The sequence below is a fragment of the Liolophura sinensis genome, chromosome 9 (genome assembly GCF_032854445.1).
Source record: "Liolophura sinensis isolate JHLJ2023 chromosome 9, CUHK_Ljap_v2, whole genome shotgun sequence".
NCBI lineage: Eukaryota > Metazoa > Mollusca > Polyplacophora > Chitonida > Chitonidae > Liolophura > Liolophura sinensis.
In genome coordinates, this window is record NC_088303.1 from 609782 (window position 1) to 624226 (window position 14445).

Sequence of the window (14445 nt, forward strand, 5' to 3'; positions counted from 1 at the left end):
AGCCCAAGCGATTTGGTAATGAACATGTGTAGAAAGTTAACATCTGTGGCACGCTGTTTCTCGCAAAAAGAAACAAAAAAAAAAAAAGAAAAAGAAATAATCTGAGCAAGAACAATAGTGTTAATTATTGATCGAGTCACTCTAATTGTAGATCGACCTGGACACGACTCAGTCCTCTTAATAACTTAGTCATGTCCAGAGCTAAATACATCAGACATTGCTGGTCAGTCTCTTGAAATCTGGATGAATGGTGAAGTCTTCGAGTTGCTTGGTAGGCCTACATGGGCTATCCTGATGAATTCATCACGATCACTTAATTATAAGGAAAATCAAGGGCGGTGTAACTGAGGCCCACAATTCAAAACGAAGAGACTGTGATGATAATCATTAGGTTATCAAACTTAATATTACTGTATAATATTAACCTGGATGAATACGTGTGGAGGTATTCATGTGCGCATGACGGCTCCGCATGAGTAAACAACCCGAAGCAAGCCTATCAAGTCAACAGTTCAATTTTACCCTCATAAAGAAAGCTTAAAATACTATATTGATTGCATGTTATGCCTTTTAAGGTCTCTATTGTTCAGGATATTTTGCTTATTACTGACATTTGATATTTATGTTGTTTTCTATACGTCAGCATCGTTTGACAGATCTATGGAGCTCTTTTGCGCTGGAGGTGAACATCTCAGAAGAAAGGTTCCTTACGAACTTCCGAATGCTCACGGATTCTATTTTTACCCAGTTCAGTGACGTGGACACTGTCAAAGTTGTGATTATCTTTACAGTTTTTATCGCTGGACTTACCTGCTGACAGGTTGTGTTATTCTCTACAAAGAAGACTTTAGTCCTTCTTAGGTTGCATATCATAAAAGCAGTCTGAGTCACCGCGCGAAAATTACATGCGTTGTTGTTGTATGTAGACCTGTCTGTCAGCGTTACACACGTTTTCAGCTTTTTACTGTGTAGAAACTTTGTATTCGAGTTCTGTGTAGACAATGAAAGTGTAGTAAGGCGTAAATGACGGATACGTGGATTGAAGATTGAAACATTTACAGTTCTGGAAAGACAGACATGTCAAACGTGCGGTTCACAGTCTCCAAGCCTGGCACGGAAGATGTCCCCCTAGGAGAAGGGACCCAGGACGGGCCAGGCTTGACATATGGCTCACTGCCGGGAGGTGACAATACTTCTGTTCAAATCATCGACAGCAATGGGCAGGGTGCAAAATTTGGTAAGTAGTTTTAGAAAAACATTATTATGATCTGCATTTATGAATAATCTAAGTTGCTCTCCACAGCAAGTTTGCAAACGTAAATATTTGCAGTTATCGTTACAATATTTCATGTTTTTTATCAAATGCCATGGTTTTGTGATTTTTTTTCAGCATGAATTTAATATTGAATATTTGGGTTTCTTATCTGAAAGTATTTTTCTGTTGTGTCTTCCTGCTATTTTGATAGGAAAAGCAAGGGTTAGCAGTCCATGGGAAATTTTCATCATGCGACAGGAAAAGGCTCTTTGTGACTCAATGCATACAAATCCCACTTGTATTTTCAGACTACTATAAGTCTGCCATGGACCGCTAAAATTTGCTGTATGCCCTGTGTAGTTTGTGTATTTGCTGTGCAGTAGTATGTTGTCAATGCGAAAAGGGAAGCCTAGCGCTTGATATGTAGGTTAACACAAATTTTATTTTTGGTATTTTGAAACAAATACTCACAAAATAGAAAATTCATTTTACTTTTTCCTGTTGTGGTTGCATTAAATTAACATAAACTTATTAACAGTCTTAACTTATTCTTATTATTATGTTTTAAAGAAAGACCCCCAAAATGTTGTAATTAATGTCTTCACTGAAATTGTCCAAACTTAGAAGTCCAATATTGAAGTCCCTAAAATCACCAAAGATAAGATTCCAGATTCTTGTCATGGGTGGCAAAAAAAAAGTGTTGTGTTTGGTAACCAGACCATAGAATGTTGAACTTTCATTGACTAGCCAACATGTTACACTCGTGTGAAGCAAAGATGGCTTATGCATGAGGCTGTATAAACATTTATCTTGATCTACCAGGCTTGTTTCCCTAAATGTACTTACAGCAATGTCTGGAAAGTGATTTGATTTAGACGCATACATTTAAATGGATCATGATTAAAGCAAAGAAACATGACTGTATAAAATACATCACTAATACTACATTCATTAGAGGCAGAGTAGTAATAGGAGTAAAAAAATCAGACCCAAGAACCCAGATGTAGAAACGTGTGACTTGTCTAACAAAGCTCATTTTAGCACCTCATGATGCTTAAAAAAGCTGCTTTCATGTCAGGCCAACTACTACATAAGTTTTTGCCCTCTGTGTCAAGCTTTTTGAACTGTGTCTTTGTTGGGGACATCTGAATATTTTAGGGGACATTTCAATGTTGGACTGATTCCATCTCCTGCTATGACCTGCATGTAATTAGCACAGTCCAAAAATATGATCTGAGTGTATATAAAACTTGAAAATTAATTTCAGAATTTAAAGCACTAGTTTATCCATGATTTTGAGTTGTGAGGGAAGATGGAATTTTGTTTGTCATATATACATACAGCATGTATGCAAAGGACAGATACAGCTGTGTTCAATTTTATTTTCACCTTAAAAACAAACAACAACTTAGCAAAGGAACTGCATGCATTTTCAGTTTTATATTGTTAATTTTTATTAAAAATCCTTTCTAACTTTCTGTAGCTATGTCTGACTCAAATGGCAGGACATCCAAATAATCTGATGGCTTTGTTTTATTTGATTTGATGTGGGTGTGTGAAAACTGGCTTCATGTCATGATGTGTGTAGGAATTTTCTGAAGACAACTTGGCCTTGAGATTAAATCTGAGGTTAAGAATGATTATGGCTTGCTGTAAATTTTCAACCTTTCCAACCTCCTAAGCTCTTTTTTGTGGAATTTATAATTTACAATTATTAAGAAAAAGACACCAAAATGATTTGTTTCTGCCTTCTAAGGTGAAAGCTTCATAAAACTGAGCAAATTATTTCTCTATACCTTATAGTTGTCACAGAATGTTTCAAAATATTAGTTGCAGTGGTGGTTGAAAAGGTTCAAAAATTGGAGTAATTATATTCCATAAAGTTTTAAAAAATAACAGACCAAAGAGATACTTAAATACAGTTTAAAGTCATGTGCCTAATAATGGCGATAAGATTCATATTTTGTTGTCCTTTCAACTCCATGTTATGAAGCCAGATCACACACATTTCAGTGCTTTTTTTGACCCACTGTTAATTTCTTTTATCACTTTGTTTGATGTTGTGTTTCTGCACTTACTGGGCTCTGGTTTACTTTTCATCCCTTTTCCCCTGGCCCTTGGATGATGGATGTGTAGCTGGGGACTACGCCGTCATTTATGGTAAATAAAAGTTAATTTCTTTTGACACAAGACTGACAGCTCCTTGCTGTGTACATGATCATTCATGTTGTGCTTTGCCTACAGCTTTAGGCATTTTCAGCTTGCAGTGTATGTACTTGTATTTCTTTTCTCTGAATATGATTTTATTCTATCATGCTTCATAAAGTATTCAACATTGTCTTTAACTACATCTGATTATCAGTCAGAATTTCAACAAAAACAGTTTCTTTATTTCTCCAAACTTTTCTTTAACTCCACTGAATTTTTTCTTTGTTTTATGATACTCATGTATGATGGTATGTGTGCTCTGTCACTCTGTGGATCATTATTGTGACTTGGATTGTGCACTGCATTCTAATGTGAAAATGTGAAAACAGGTTAAATATTAAAACATCATTGTAAAAGGGCCAGGTGGTGACAAACTGCATTGTCCAAATTAACATTTGTTTTGGCCTACATTTACACCATGTAACTAATGCTGTGTTATCCCAACTGAATTGCTCATCAGCATGTACATAGATTTATTTGTTTATTTGTTTGGTGTTTGACGCTGCACTCAAGAATATTTCATTTATATGAGGGCGGCCAGCATTATGGTGGGAGGGAACCGGGCACAGCCCGGAGGAAACCCACTACCATCCGCATGTTGCTGGAAGATCTTCCCACTTATGTGTACATACATGTAGATAATAACATTCATATACGACTTTGACATCTAACAAAGAAATCTAAAGTAACTTCACAATTTATCCATTAATCTAATGAAGATAAAACCATCGATTGTCCACGTCTTAAACATCATTACAATCTCAGTTTAAAAAAAAAAAATTTAATTTGCCAGGTTGACTTCTGTGTATGTAATATGTTCTTTTCATGTTTGCTTTATAATAACTCACAGACAGTTTGTTTACCTTGCCTAACTACATGTATGTGGCCTACTTTAATAAATTAACATATTAACAGTTCATTTATGATGGTTCTAAATTTTAATGGCAGTGTGAATAAAAATGGGAAACACTTTCCTTTGAATATTGATGGCCTGAAAAATTTGAGTGGAAATTGAACCAGCTAACGTGCTACAACATTTGATGTTACAGACAATTTTTGGTTTGCTATTGATGTCACTAATGAAACAAGGTCTTTACCCTATATTTGAAACTTGTTGTTGAAGGGACATGACAGTATTCACTGTGTGTTTCCTTGGTTAAGAAGGCATTTAGCACCTGTATCACAGAGTTGTTCCCCCTTGATTGTTTTGACGCAGTGGTGTACAGTGAGGGAGAGTTGTATTGTTATGGAAGATACTTGAATAGATTGCTTCACTTCAGGCACTCCAGTTTCTTCCACATAAAACTGAATGTCATATGTGCGAAAAATTCTCGAGCACAACATTGCATACCAGTCAAATATAACAAGCACATAGAAATTATCCTTAATTTTGCTCATCATTGACACATGGAAAAGACATTTAAGAGAAACATTATGATAAATGAGTGCATGGTACCTGTATTGAACCATTTGAATTTTTATGCATGTGTTTTATGAATTGTTGACTACTTTGATTAAAACGAATATCTGTACATGTTGTACATGTTTATTTCCTGACCTTGTGCATGCACGTTCATGTCAGTCTCCTCACCTCAGAGGTACACTAGGCTTGTAGTGCTTGCACGTTCATGTCAGTCTCCTCACCTCAGAGGTACACGGGTCTGGTATAGCATGCATGTTCATGTCAGCCTCCTCACCTCTGGTATAGCATGCATGTTCATGTCACTGTCCTCACCTCAGAGGTACATGAGGCTGGTATAGCATGCACATTTATGTCATCCTCCTCACCTCAGAGGTACATGAGGCTGGTATAGCATGCACATTCATGTCAGTCTCCTCACCTCAGAGGTACATGAGGCTGGTATAGCATGCACATTCATGTCAGTCTCCTCACCTCAGAGGTACATGAGGCTGGTATAGCATGCATGTTCATGTCAGCCTCCTCACCTCAGAGGTACATGAGGCTGGTATAGCATGCATGTTCACGTCAGCTTCCTCACGTGAGAGGTACACGAGGCTAATGTAGCATGCATGTTCATGTCAGTCTCCTCATCTCATAGGTGCACGAGGTATAGCATGGATGTTCATGTCAGTCTCCTCACCTCAGAGGTACATGAAGCTGGTATAGCATGCATGTTCATGTCAGCCTCCTCACCTCAGAGGTACATGGAGCTGGTACAGCATGCATGTTCATGTCAGTCTCCTGACTGGAGAGTTACACGAAGCTGGTAAAGCATGCATGTTCATGTCAGTCTCCTGACTGGAGTGGTACACGAGGCTGGTATAGCATGCCTGAAAGGTACACGAGGTATAGCATGGATGTTCATGTCAGCCTCCTCACCGGAGAGGTACATGAGGTTGGTGTAGCATGCACGTTCATGTCGGCCTCCTTACCCGAGAGGTACACGAGGCATGCACATTCATGTCAGTTGCCTGACTGACGAGGCTGGTATAGCATGCACGTTCATGCTATACTGGAGAGGTACACGGGGATGGTATAGCATGCATGTTCACGTCAGCTTCCTCACGTGAGAGGTACACGAGGCTAATGTAGCATGCATGTTCATGTCAGTCTCCACATCTCAGAGGTACATGAGGTATAGCATGGATGTTCATGTCAGCCTCCTCACCTGAGAGGTACTCGAGGCTGATATAGCATGCACGTTCATGTCAGCCTCCTCACCTGAGATGTACTCGAGGCCGGTATAGCATGAACGTTCATCTCAGCCTCCTCACCTGAGAGGTACACTTATAGCATGGACGTTCATTTCATCCTCCTCACCTGAGAGGTACATGAGGCTGGCATATCATGGTATTATCTTGTGGGCAGCTACCTGCCTTTGCTTATCCATCTGTAGGTTTGATTGTCTTTCGCTGTTATCTTAGGATTGAATTATAAGTGTTGGTGTGAAATGAAATTGTCAAGAAATAACAGAATCACATGTGTGCTTCAAAGGATTCTGTATATGTATGTCAGATGGAGAGAGATATTCATCAAACTGGATGGTTTCATCAACTTTACTGTCCCCCATCATATTTACAGGCCCTAATCCTCCCAGACAGTGTGATCAAACTCTGACTTGTAAATGTGACCAGTACTGTTTTAAACCTGATCCCTCTTGGACTTGTTTTTCTGAGAATTTTGTTACAGCTGTCTAGTTGTGAATATGAAGATATTATATACATAAGCAGACCTACATTTTTTGGAGTTCAGATTGTCATTTTAGATGCAGTGGCTTTATTCAGAGTTAGTTCTGTTTTTAGAAGCAAATAGCCTGATTTGCGCATAGCATCAACGCACAAATTTTATAGCAATCAGACTGCACCTTTGATCATAAACTAGGATTGGATGAATTGAGACATTCAGTTACGCGTTAAAACTTCAACTTATAACTTCGAACTAAAATAGGTGAACTAATTCAAATTTGAAGTTACAAGTTACAAGTTACTTGTAACTTCTAACTAAAGGTTTCTAATATCTGGTAGTTACAGGTGTATAACGGGTATTTTGACAAATGTGAAGAGTTCAGTTACATTTGGTGTGTTGAATTGGATGCTGTAATGAGCGAGTGGTGTAGGTAATTTCCCTCATGCCTGACATAAAATTGTTTTGTTTGAATTTGAATCAAATCTTTTCAGTTTTCATTGGTTGATTCAGATGTAAAGACAGCCTTGTTAGGAATTGGTTCCGCTATTTGTCTTGACTTTTCAGTTGGGTTTCTGATAGGCTAGAGCATATGTTAAACATGTTACATGTGCTTAATGCATAGAAGTGTTACAAAATTGTAATGGTTTTTTTTAAGGGTTTGAAAAGTTCCTGGCACCCAAAGCGGGAAGAAAAAAATTGAAAATAACCATGAATATAGTAAACATGGTGGTACTTTGATGTAGAACTGGAAGCTTTCTTCACTCTTGTCTTGTATGTATGCGCACACAGATACAGTAGCTTTTTGCACAGAGAACACAATGGACACTGCTGGATGATTGGATAGTGTGTAATATAACCAGTTAGACTGTAGACATACATTTACCCACTATAGTTTACTATTTAGTCACTATAGTTTCTGAAATCTGTTGAAATGTTAGCTGGATGTAAGATGAAATCACACACAGTTTACTTGTTAATGCAAGAGAAAAGTTGGGTGTGAGAATTGCAGGTAAACAAAATTCCTTTGATATTATACACAGTATTAGTATTGTATAAATGAATGGATGACTATTTATAGGGACCACTGCAGTGGCCTAATGGTTTGAGCGTCCGCCTCAAAACTGGGGCTGAGGATCAGATATATATACTCCATATGGCTGAAAAATTGTTAAGTATGACATTAATGCCTAAGCACTGACTCATTCAAAGCCGGTAGACCCATGATCAAACCTGGGTCGGGTCATACCAAAGACTTTAAAACTTGTTGGTACTTGTTGTTGCCCCATTTGGCACTGCGCACTGAGGGATGAGAGCAAGGGAACCGAGCTGGTTGGCCTGGTGTCAGTATAATATAACTGGGTGGATTGTCATGTGTGGTGTCTTCAGCATGATGCTACAGCGGCAGCGTCACTTTAGTGGCATGGACTCACCCTGCCATAAGGAGACACAGTATATACTTGTACACACAACTAATGACTCCTACTAGTCATATGACTGAAAAATCATTGAGCGCAATGTAAAACTCCAAGCATACATACATTCCTACTATTGATGGCTTTCATGTTACCTACTGGCATATGTTATATGACATGTGTCAGTGCCACTGCGATGTTATAGATGTAAAATTCGCATAGATAATACTGCCATAAATTGCAAATGAATATACAATTGTATCAATTTTGGGTTTTTGATGTACTGCTTGAGTTAACGCTGGCAGGAATTGTACACACTGTATTTATAGGCTGTGCCTTTCAGCTTTTTGTGAAAAATGATTGAGGAAGGATATTTTTCAGCATTCATTAAACTTGTCATTATTATTATTATTGCATGTTGTGATAATGAATACATGTGGTAAGTGTTTCTGTGGTAGATTCCATCGCCATTGTTTTACAGTTACACATATATGTGGGTGATAATGAGATGAGGTTGCACAGTGCTACGAAGAGTTGGTGCACGTGTTACGATTTGTGGTGTGCCAGCTGAAGTCAAATGATGACATATGCTGTAAGTGAGCAAGAGGGAATCATTGCTTGCTGACATGGTACTAAGGCTGGGACATGACATTGGACAATAGCGAGAGTATTTCAGAGGCAGGGTATAACTACACAACATTCATGGCATATGTCTGAAAGGGTGGTGTCTCTAGGTATTGCACCACCCTGCTTCAGCTATGCCAAGAGGGGTTACAGGCAGGTGATTGAGATATTGGCCTGTGCTTGCTGGTGTCGCAGCCTGTGTTTGTGTGTCTAACCCAGATTCACACTGTGCAGTCAGGTTGGTTGGAGTGGGGGGGGGGGGGGGGGGGGGGGCGTAAGGGGGTGCTGGTGGTAGTTGACGGTCAGAAAGTGGGAAGTGCTGTCTGGCAGCACATGACTACCGCCATTACTGATCACAATTGACGTCCTGGTACTGTTGGAACCCACGTGGGTAACACCAGCAAACTGGCCCTGCTGTGTACATATATGCACAGCTGTATTTAGGCTGAGAAATTGTCTTTGATGTTGTGCAGTGAAAGCAACACCTTTAATAGAAAAAGTTACTCTGCAGTCTTAGCAGGAGGGCTTGCTTTAATACATGAATAGGCTTCTTGATGAATCAGATTACGATGACAACACCCAAAATTACTGTAACTCGTGTGGACGAGTCGGAACTTCATATTGGAGATGATTTTGAGGAAGACGAGGATAATTCTTCAACAGGTATTATATTCTAGGCTCTTGTACATACCATTACTTATATATTTTGAAATGTTGACTTACCTGTGGACATTGCTCTGATTGTGTGTAAGTGACTTGGGTATGAATTAAGCTACAGCTCAGGTAGTTGTAACTCCTGGTCATAACTCACCTTTTGTTCAGTTGATCAGGTGTGAAATAAGGATTGCACAGGTGTGATCAATCCAGCTGCAGGTATGTCATTGCACCTGATCAGCTGGACAAATCTGTGTTTAACCCCAGCTAAGGCAGTTAAATGGAGTATTTGAAGCGTTAATTGTATTTGCTGATCCTGCTTGGTGAGGGAATCGTCTGATTGTATACATGTACCTATAAAAAGGTGCCTTTCCAACTCCTAGACGCCTTGTTCTTTGGCAACTTTTGTCCAAATCAAGTTTATAGCCATTATAAAGAGCCTCTTTGTTGCAGAGTTTATTCCACACTGGCCTGAGTTTCTCTACATCCATTTACTGGCTGTCCAAGGGACAACCATTGTACTATTTTTGTCTGCATTTATGTATTGATTTCCAGTCCAAACTTGACTGTGTTCTGTTTTTTTTGTGCTGTCCATAGCCTCCAATTGATCCCTCTTTAAGGATCATTTTTCTCTCGTATAGTCCACACTTGTGTTTGTCAAGGGCTACTCAGCCTTTCCGTTACCAGCACTCTCCCAAATTTAAGATATATACTCTACATATGATCGTCTCTGCACTACGAAAGTTTTAAGTGAGGAATCATGATCCTAGAGTTTTAGGCGAGGAGTCATGGTCACTTCTCTCATAATTATGTCATTTTTTATGGATTTATTTAGGTGGAGAATGGTGCATTATTTGCAAGATTATGGTAAAGAATTGTATGTGTATAAAGTGCATACATTTGTAAAAGGCTGATGTCAATTACATGTACTAATCCCAGGCATTGTCAGGTGCAGTCATTACCATGATAACAGTTGGAAGCTTGATATTAGGCAGTATGTACCTGTGATAGGAACGGTGGGTGTTTGTCACAATGTTATTTAGTAACATGTAGGTGTCCATGATGAAATCGGGAACAGTTGGTGTTTGTCACAATGTTATATAGTAACATGTAGGTGTCCATGATGAAATCGGGAATAGTTGGTGTTTGTCACAGTGTTATCTAGTAACATGTAATTGTCCATGATGAAATCGGGAACGGTGGATGTTTGTCACAATGTTATATAGTAACATGTAGGTGTCCATGATGAAATCGGGAACAGTTGGTGTTTGTCACAGTGTTATATAGTAACATGTAGTTGTCCATGATGAAATCGGGAACGGTGGGTGTTTGTCACAATGTTATATGGTAACATGTAGGTGTCCATGATGAAATCGGGAACAGTTGGTGTTTGTCACAATGTTATATTGTAACATGTAGTTGTCCATGATGAAATTGGGAACAGTTGGTGTTTGTCACAATGTTAAATAGTAACATGTAGGTGTCCATGATGAAATCGGGAACGGTGGGTGTTTGTCACAATGTTATATAGTAACATATAGGTGTCCATGATGAAATTGGGAGCAGTTGGTGTTTGTCACAATTTTATATAGTAACATGTAGGTGTCCATGATGAAATCGGGAACAGTTGGTGTTTGTCACAGTGTATATGGTAACATGTAGGTGTCCATGATGAAATCGGGAACAGTTGGTGTTTGTCACAATTTTATATAGTAACATGTAGGTGTCCATGATGAAATCGGGAACAGTTGGTGTTTGTCACAGTGTTATATGGTAACATGTAGGTGTCCATGATGAAATCGGGAACAGTTGGTGTTTGTCACAATGTTATATAGTAACATGTAGGTGTCCATGATGAAATTGGGAACCAATGGTGTTTGTCATAATGCGATATAGTAACATATAGGTGTCCATGATGAAATCGGGAACAGTTGGTGTTTGTCACAATGCGATGTAGTAACATGTAGTTGTCCATGATGAAATCGGGAACAGTTGGTGTTTGTCACAATGTTAAATAGTAACATGTAGGTGTCCATGATGAAATCGGTAATGGTGGGTGTTTGTCACAAGGTTATATAGTAACATGTAGGTGTCCATGATGAAATCGGGAACAGTTGGTTTTTGTCACAATGTTGATTAGTAACATGTAGGTGTCCATGATGAAATCGAGAACAGTTGGTGTTTGTCACAGTGTTATATGGTAACATGTAGGTGTCCATGATAAAGTCGGGAACAGTTGGTGTTTGTCACAGTGTTATATGGTAACATATAGGTGTCCATGATGAAATTGGGAACAAATGGTGTTTGTCACAATGCGATATAGTAACATATAGGTGTCCATGATGAAATCGGGAACAGTTGGTGTTTGTCACAATGCGATATAGTTACATATAGGTGTCCATGATGAAATTGAGAACAGTTGGTGTTTCTCACCATGCAATATGGCAACATGTAGGTGTCCATGATGAAATGAGGAACAGTTGGTGTTTGTCACAATGCGATATAGTAACATATAGGTGTCCATGATGAAATCGGGAACAGTTGGTGTTTCTCACCATGCAATGTAGTTACATGTAGGTGTCCATGAACAGTTGTAGGCAGTGCGATTTAAGTTTAATAGCAGCACACAACTGGATTTTGCTCATATGTCTTGAGATTCCTTGTGGATCAGCTTTGCCTTTTGACTTAATTAGTTGTCTGTCATTTATTTACTCTCTACTGAAAACTGAAAGCAATTCAGATATGAATTAGTAAATTGTAAAATTGATCTTTACTATTACAAGATAGCTGTTACATAGCAGTGGTATCCACATGTATGTGTATGTCTACAGTATATGCTGAAAATGGAAGTTTATTATTTTATAGGATTAGCCAAGTTTAAACTTCCGGTTGAGGGCAGTGAAATGCAGGTTGTTGGGAGCACTTTGTTTCTCTTGTACAGCTGCTCATTCGATCTGTAGCTATGTATAGAGATGATCTTGCACATGTGATAGGTTATGGGTGTGGATACTGGCTAATGGCTCGCTCATTTCATTCCCACCCACCTACCCACTACGCCCACGGATATATGCACTCACTGAAAACTGAGCTCTGTAAGTGCTTGTGGAGTTAGTCAACAAATAACATAACACATTCCATGCTTGTAATGTTTGAGGCTAAAATTTCTCTGTACATGAAGCAGTTCTGTGAATTTCCTTATGTCCGTAAAAAAAATGTGCCCAAATCAAAGGCAGCTAGGCCTACATGAGCTGGGGTTTGTTTTATGTATTGATTTGTGAAATGTGTATGTCAGGAGCGTCAAACAGAAACCAAAAGGCTGTAGTAGTACGGGGAAGCAGGTACACCGACTAACTAGGGGACATCTACAGTTTTGTGGATTCATTTAATAGTGTGAGTGTATGGGAAGAAAAAATGCTTTATTCATGGGCCTAGAAAAGACAGGCTCAATTCAAAAGGGAGATTACTTGTCAGTTGTTTTTTAGTTGGGACATAGCCATGCCTCTCTTGTGTGTGAAAGTGTAAAATTACACTGAAAAAAATGTCAGTGATATGGTTTCCTGCCTACTTCTTAGTGGCTTGGAAATAAATGCTTTTTCACGGTTTATACAAGAATGAGTGAACACCGGTACTTGGTTTACAATACCTGCACCGATAACTGGAGTGAATGACCAGGATAAAACAATGTTTAGAATTTTGAAAGGCTGATCTTCTTGAAACGAATCAAATTGCTGATCAAGTTAAAAGTTTTAAAAAATAATATAGGCTTTAGGTGTTTAGCAAAACTAATGTTACAGGGTACATCCTTCAGTACTTCCTTAGGTCACATACACGTGCACAAGTGCTCTGTTGAGCCATACTGTGGGTTTTATGTGCAAAACACATTTTCTGTGTGAGCGCCATAGAGCTGAAACATCTTAGATTTAAATGATATCCTGTATATGAAGCTAATGACCTTGAAAAAATAAATTGTAGAAAGACATGCACATGATCTATTAATTAAACAGTTAAACATGTAAGCGCATGGGTGAGAGACGTAATAAACGTGTACCTGTAATCTGACAAACTAGCCTGTCGTGTGCAGGATGTAATACTGATGGAACATTGTACAGCTGTCAAACCAAGGATGGGTTTAACAAGGTGACTCAGACACATGAAAGCAAAAACGTACGTAATACTGAATGTGTTAGCTTAAGGTCTTAGGGGCCTGCTTCAGAATGCATCCTGGCCCCTTGCGCAGTTTTGTCACATCCCCACTCTTTGCTCAGCGTAATTGGACTAAGTCATACCTTAAACAGTCCTTCAGTTTTCCGCATCCTGCCCAAATAAGGAATGTGCTTTCGCTATATGGGAGCCTACACGAGGACGTGTTGGAATTTTGTTCCATGAAGCAGTTTAATAATGTATGATGTGCCTAGCTCAAGGCCAGCATGTACTGCCAGCATCTACTGCCAGCATCTACCACATCCTCGCAAATCCACAGTTTATTGCCTAGAAATTAAGATCAGTATCTCATTTCACATGGATGCTTCAAAGTTAAGAGTTTTGTTCTCATTGACTGTTTTATTGATTTTACCGAGGTGTGGAGTAAGCTCTTTGATGAAATTTTTTTCTCCTGCAAAACCCTTGCAGATGATTCCAGCAATGTGTTGATATTTTATCTCCCTCAAACTCAGTAATTTTCCATCTCTGTAATGTTATTTTTCTTACATTGTGGAGTGTCGTCATAGTATTCTAATACCACAGCAAAAAAAAAAATCTGTATTTGGAGAACCAGTTTTATTCATATCTCATTAAATGATCTGAAAGGTGACAGAATTGTATGGACATTGTGATACAGAAATAATAAATACAGGATAATGCTTTACAGACCAGAGCTCTGTAATGTTCAAGGTACCAGTACGTGGACATGTAAATAAAGTGGGTTCATTGAACAGCCTTCCAAGCTGTCTTCCAACAGATTGAAAATTGAGTCAATATGACTGGCCAAAATAATACATCATCTAAGACATGCTAGTCTGTATTTAATTAATAGGCATGTAATTCCAAAAACTGATTTTGACCTGCTTGCTAATCCATGAGGATTACATTTTTCAAGGTATCTCTTAAGAAATATGAGTGTCATAAAGGCTTGACAGTACTCATCA

General features: G+C 38.7%; 1 protein-coding gene across 4 annotated transcripts in view; it reads left to right on the top strand.

The window, feature by feature from the left end:
• Nucleotides 1-732: 732 nt before the first annotated feature.
• Nucleotides 733-14445, top strand: part of LOC135475400 (solute carrier family 12 member 4-like) — a 120291-nt gene continuing 106578 nt past the window's right edge. For 2 of the 4 annotated variants that reach the window (XR_010445044.1, XM_064755283.1), the window contains exons 1-2: nt 733-1237; nt 3392-3415. Coding sequence is in view for 3 of the 4 variants with exons in the window: in XM_064755283.1 (XP_064611353.1) it covers nt 1078-1237; nt 3392-3415 (184 nt within the window). In the remaining variant the exon portion in view is untranslated. Of the gene's footprint in view, nt 1238-3391; nt 3416-8994; nt 9311-14445 lie in introns of those variants that run through there. The other 2 variants (XM_064755284.1, XM_064755285.1) reach the window with 2 other exon arrangements.